This window comes from Hirundo rustica, chromosome 2, assembly GCF_015227805.2.
Source record: "Hirundo rustica isolate bHirRus1 chromosome 2, bHirRus1.pri.v3, whole genome shotgun sequence".
Classification (NCBI taxonomy): Eukaryota; Metazoa; Chordata; class Aves; order Passeriformes; family Hirundinidae; genus Hirundo; species Hirundo rustica.
Window position 1 is genome coordinate 102,873,027 of NC_053451.1, and position 6,000 is coordinate 102,879,026.

Genomic DNA, 6,000 nt, shown 5'->3' on the forward strand with positions numbered 1-6,000 from the left:
AGGTCTGCCTTATAAATTCTTTATATGAAAATTTAATTTGATCCAATGCTCAGAAAGACTAAAAAACAAAGAATATGGCAGATAATGCTTTTTGGGTTGCTTCGCGGGTTGTCTCTTGCCAGGAAATGTGGAGCTCTCTCCCACTCACCCAGCCTTCCATATGTCCTAGATTCTGACGAGTCACCAGTGGCAAGAGAGCGCAATGTGATTGTGCACACAAACCCAGAATTCTCTGGCTCCAGCAACAGGAGGTTGGGGACCCGGGACTCAGAGTGTCAGACGGAAGAAATCCTGATAGCTGCTCCCTCACGGCGACGGATCCGTGCCCAGCGGGGGCAGAGCGTTGTCGCCTCCCTCTCCCACTCCACTGGCAACATCTTGGTGCTGGCGGATAACGGGGATGCCGTCTTTGCTGCTGCTGTGAGCAACCGCATCCGCTCGCGCAGCCTTCCTCGCGAGGGCGCCCGGGCCAGCGAGGGTCATCAGGATGCCACCACCAAGAGTGCAGGGTATGAAGCAGAGCACTTCCTAGCTGGTCAGGAGAGGATCCCGAAAAAGGGGAAGGAGATCTTGAGCAAGCAGGGTTCACAGGAGTGCCAGCCCATTGGTTTAACTTGTCCTCAGCACCTGCATAGCCCTGAACACAGCATCAGCGACAGGGGGAGATCACGGCTGTCAAGGATGGTTGATTCAGGCAGCTGTGAAATTTCATCCAACTCAGACACCTTCGGGAGCCCAATTCATTCCATCTCAACAGCAGGAGTCCTGCTCAGCAGCCACATGGACCAGAAAGATGACCACCAGTCCTCCAGTGGCAACTGGAGCGGGAGCAGCTCCACATGTCCCTCCCAGACATCTGAAACCATTCCTCCTGCTGCCTCTCCTCCGCTAACAGGCTCTTCACACTGTGACTCCGAGCTGTCACTCAATACTGCTCCCAACGCCAACGAGGACTCCAATGTCTTCATCACAGAGCAGTTTGGTGACCACACAGAAAAGGTCAGGGGCCACAGGGCGAGCTCCTTCACATCCACTGTGGCGGATTTACTGGATGACCCCAACAACAGCAACACGAGCGACAGTGAGTGGAACTACCTGCACCATCACCATGACGCCTCCTGTCGCCAGGATTTCAGCCCTGAGCGCCCGAAAGCAGACAGCCTGGGATGTCCCAGCTTTACCAGCATGGCCACCTATGACAGCTTCCTCGAAAAGACCCCCTCTGACAAGGCAGACACTAGCTCACACTTTTCTGTGGATACTGAAGGATACTATACCTCCATGCACTTTGACTGCGGTCTGAAGGGTAATAAAAGCTATATTTGCAACTATGCAGCCCCAGGCTCCGAGAGTGGCCAGACTGGGAGCATGTCTTCCAGCCTAGCTGACTGTGCCTGGCAGGAATGTGTGAGCCACAGGAGGCAGGCACGGCAGTGCATCTCACTGAAGAAACCAAAGGCAAAGCCAGCCCCACCAAAACGCAGCTCGTCTTTGAGGAAATCAGAGGGCAGCACCGACCTTCCTGACAAGAAAGAACCAAAGATCAGTGGTGGGCAGCATGTCTCTCACACTGCCAGGGAGATGAAGCTGCCCCTTGAGTTTTCAAACACACCTTCCCGAGTGGAAGGTCCCAACCTTCCAGCCAAGCAGGAGCTTCCATGGCCAAACCAGGATGATGGCGGGTTAAAGGACGCTCCATTTGACACCGCCGATATCCCCTCCTTTAAAGATGAAGGTGCTGAACAACCTCACTATGCAGACCTCTGGCTTCTGAACGACTTGAAATCTAGCGATCCTTACAGGTCCTTGTCCAATTCAAGCACTGCTACGGGTACTACAGTCATAGAGTGCATCAAGTCACCAGAGAGCTCCGAATCCCAGACATCTCAGTCTGGGTCAAGAGCTACAACCCCATCCCTCCCCTCTGTTGATAATGAATTTAAGCTGGCCTCCCCAGAGAAACTGGCAGGGTTAGCCTCACCTTCCAGTGGCTACTCCAGCCAGTCAGAGACGCCCACCTCTTCTTTTCCAACAGCTTTCTTTTCGGGACCATTGTCTCCAGGGGGGAGCAAGAGGAAGCCGAAAGTTCCAGAGAGGAAGTCATCGCTGCAGCAGCCACTCTCAAAAGATGGCACTGCCTCCGTGAGCAAAGACCTTGAACTTCCGATTATACCTCCTACTCACCTTGACCTAAGTGCTCTTCACAATGTCTTGAGCAAGCCCTTCGCTCACAGGCATCAGCTGCATACCTTTAGCCACAGCAAACAGAACATGGTCGGGGAAGCCCTGCAGCCCAGCCCTCCCTCTGCCCTTGCCATCACACCCTCCGTTCTCAAATCTGTCCACCTCCGGGCAGTGAACAAGCCTGAAGGAGTGAAACACAAAGGCAGTACCCCAGACCTGCTCTGCATACAGGAGACCACCTTGATGGCAACTGAGGTCTCTCCAGGCAAAATGAGGCCACTCTTAGCTAAGAAACCAGTATCACGCCAGTACTCTACAGATGAGTCCATAATTCTGTACACTGACACGTCCCCAGCCGATGCAGGCCCTGGAAAGCCACCTTTAGAGAAAAGCTCCTCTTTCGGTGGGCAGAACAGCTGTGAGCGAGAAGCTATAACTTCAGCAAGCATGGGTCTGGTTGAAATCAAACCTGGGAAGGACCAAACACACCTGGCCGCTGAACACTTACCAGAAAGTTCTCTGAATCAGACATGTGCTGTCCCCATGGATGGCTTTCAGGAGGGCTCAGCTGTCCCCACAGGTGATGATGAAACAAAGAAACCTGTCCAGGGAGCAGAAACAGTGCACGATCTTCAGCAAGTACAGGCTCAGCAAGAGCTCTCCACAGGCAGTGAGGGGAAGGTGGAAGCTGGGCCTGTGGCTGAAAGGCCAGCTCAGGCTGAGGGACCGGCCATCACCTATCAATTAAAGCACCAACCCGATGTAAGCCACCATGTGCCTGGGAATATCAGCTACGAAGCAGAGATGGCAGCGGGGGATTCACTCAGCGAAGAGGGTTGCAAGCAGGAAAATGATTTCACATCAGGTATCCCAACCAAAAGTGCCTCTGATAACAGCAGGGCAGAGGAGACAGTGGGCAGCGCAGACGAGCCTTCACTGAAAGGTCAGTTGGGAATTCTTACTGTGTTATACCCCAATCAGGCAGGTTTTGGACAGGATGGTGGTAGAGTCAAAGCAGAGTAGCAATCAGCTTCCTTCTGTGGGTTTAAGCATAGACCTCCCCCCCACGTCTGTTAGCTATCCACCCAGCCCAAAGCTATTTACACTTTTCCAAAGTATTCAGACTGTATTTCTGATACTTATTTTCTCCCTTCGGCTGCATTTCAACTGAAAAGATTAAAAGGGAGGAGCATTGGTCCTGGGTACAGAAGAGTCTGATTATCACAGCTGTGCTGTAAATGAGAGATCCTGTATTCAGTGTTCCTTTTATGGGCTCCAATATGGAACAGACATGACTTTTGGATTAGTATGTGGTGGTATCATCCACTCAGTTGTGAGTGGAGCTGGTGCCTCCAACTGGTGGTGCTGTTGCCAAGTGCAGTGGAGTCTGACTCATAATGTGGCTTCTCTCCTTTTTAAGAGTCTTCTCCAAGCGATGAGTCCATCATGTCTCCACTGAGCGAGGAGTCACAGGCTGACACTGAGGATGTCTTTGTGTCTCCAAACAAACCCCGCACTACTGAGGATCTGTTTGCAGTCATTCACAGGTGACAACCTTGTGGCAATGGGAAATGACAACATGCATCCTGGCACAGTTATCCACTAACAATAGTTTCAGGATGGTTATTCTGGTTTAAGTCTTGTCCTCAAACTAATGTTCTTTAGTTAACTCAGTTCAGTTTTCTAAAAGGCAGTTTTAAAACATGCTTTATTATGGCTTGGAGTGCAGTCTGAGATACTTCATGCTCTGTGGGATACTTTACAGATAAAAACATCAGGCTGTTCTTTCTAACTGACATATATGTCTTCAAAGAAAACTACCTGCAGTGGTTCCTGTCTTCTGCCTACCAATCCACCAGCTCATTTCTGGTGAATGAGTTGTTGCAGGGAGAAGGATATGACAAGGCATCTCTTCAATTTTAGAGTATTTTGTAGTCAGCTGAAATTTGGGATCAAAACTGATGTTGAAGTTTTCTGATAGATTACGCTTCATATTATTACTACCTAAGTTTCTGTATGCATTGTTGTCGTTACAATGAGTTGGCTGTGCATACATTGTCTTGGAAGAGGTATGTAATGTTGAGACCTGACACTGCAGCTCAGTGCCACGAGTCACTGATAGCCTCCAATATTTTACAAAGGGATTAAGAGAAATCTGGCTAATACGAAAGCATTTGTAAAACTCCAGAACAGCACTAAACATTATACTACAAAAATAACATCTAAGAGTTTTCCTTTGTGCTTTACAGATCAAAAAGGAAAGTTCTTGGGAGAAAGGATTCTGGAGACCTTTCTGTAAGAAACAGATTGAGAGCTTCATCTGGGACCAGCAGCCAGCCTTCCACCAGCAGCACACTGCCCATCAGCAACATGCCACCAGCCAGCAATGTGGGCACTTCCATTAGCAGTCAGAGATCCCCCGGGCTCATATACAGAAATGCCAAAAAGTCCAACACGTCCAATGAGGAGTTTAAGCTACTGCTCCTTAAAAAGGGTAGCCGATCTGATTCCAGCTACAGGATGTCTGCCACAGAAATTCTGAAAAGCCCTATTTTGCCGAAGTCTCCTGGAGAGCTGACGGCGGACACCCTTCAAAGCACAGAAGAGTCTCCTCCCACAACGAGCCCTGATGCATTATCGCCACTTTCCCCCTGCTCCCCTCGGGTCAACACGGAAGGATTCTCCTCCAAGAACTTCCCCATGTCGGCATCCTCACGGGTGGGGCGGTCGCGGGCACCGCCAGCAGCCAGCAGCAGCCGGTACAGCGTGCGCTGCAGGCTGTACAATACACCCATGCAGGCCATCTCTGAGGGGGAGACCGAGAACTCGGACGGCAGCCCCCACGACGATCGGTCTTCTCAAAGCTCTACATAGGCTGTGTGGGTGTCAGGGCCAGGCTGCCAACACCACTCGAGCTCTTAAGGATGTCAGTATAAAAGGCCAATGCTGTAGTAATCAATTAAAACAAAAACAAAACAAAACAAAAACAAAAAACAAACAAACAAAACAAAAAAAAAAAAAAAGAAGAAAAAGAGAACAATCACAGGGCAATATCAATGCTTAGATGTGTTTGTGTTTGGAAGATGCTGGGGAAACAAAAGGACTACAGCTGTAGCTATTTATTACATTACATTTTCTAAAAGAATGAAGATATGCTATGTCTGTTCTGTTTTCTTTTGGCTTCATTTGGTTTATCCCACTCTCATTTCCATTGTCAGTGTAGATTTCAAGGCTATTCACTTTCCATAGAGTTAAAGGTGACTTTGGGTGGGTTTTTTTTCCAGAAGCTGCCCATCTAGAAACACATCCCTCACTGTAGTGCTTCCCTAGGGAGAAAAAAAAAAAAAAAAAAAAAAAAAAAAAAAAAAAAAAAAAAAAAAAAAAAAAAAAAAAAGCTCTTGAGAATTGGTATTTTTCTACACTAAAATGAGCGAAAACAAACTTTAGAAATTAACAAAACATATGTAAATATCATATTTTTGATAAAAATTTGTAAATAGAATTATCAAAAAGTGGACGTGGCAAATAATTTACTGCATAACAACTTTGTTTATAGAAGACAAACAAATTCAATTGTAATAACTGTATTCTGTGAATACCATTTTCATATCAAACATAAAACATGGCCACCAATAACCACTTCCAGTGCAAAAGGCCTCAAGGATGACATTGAGCAGTGGAAAGCAGGAATTTTCCACTTTATTTAAGGAAATGGAAAGGCTGACTGTGAGTGGATTAAAGAAACCATTTGTCTTTCTAAGGCAGCTCCAAAGAAGCTAACTGGAAAGCACAGCTGGGAGGGTTACCGTGAGGATT

General features: G+C 48.0%; 1 protein-coding gene across 3 annotated transcripts in view; it reads left to right on the forward strand.

Moving 5' to 3' along the window:
• Positions 1-5,143, forward strand: part of NHS (NHS actin remodeling regulator) — a 243,915-nt gene extending 238,772 nt beyond the window's left edge. For all 3 annotated transcript variants that reach the window (XM_040055936.2, XM_040055937.2, XM_040055938.2), the window contains 3 exons: positions 170-3,127; positions 3,605-3,731; positions 4,434-5,143. In XM_040055936.2, the coding sequence (XP_039911870.1) occupies positions 170-3,127; positions 3,605-3,731; positions 4,434-5,058 (3,710 nt within the window). In that variant the 3' untranslated portion in view covers positions 5,059-5,143. The remainder of the gene's footprint in view (positions 1-169; positions 3,128-3,604; positions 3,732-4,433) is intronic.
• Positions 5,144-6,000: the final 857 nt, after the last annotated feature.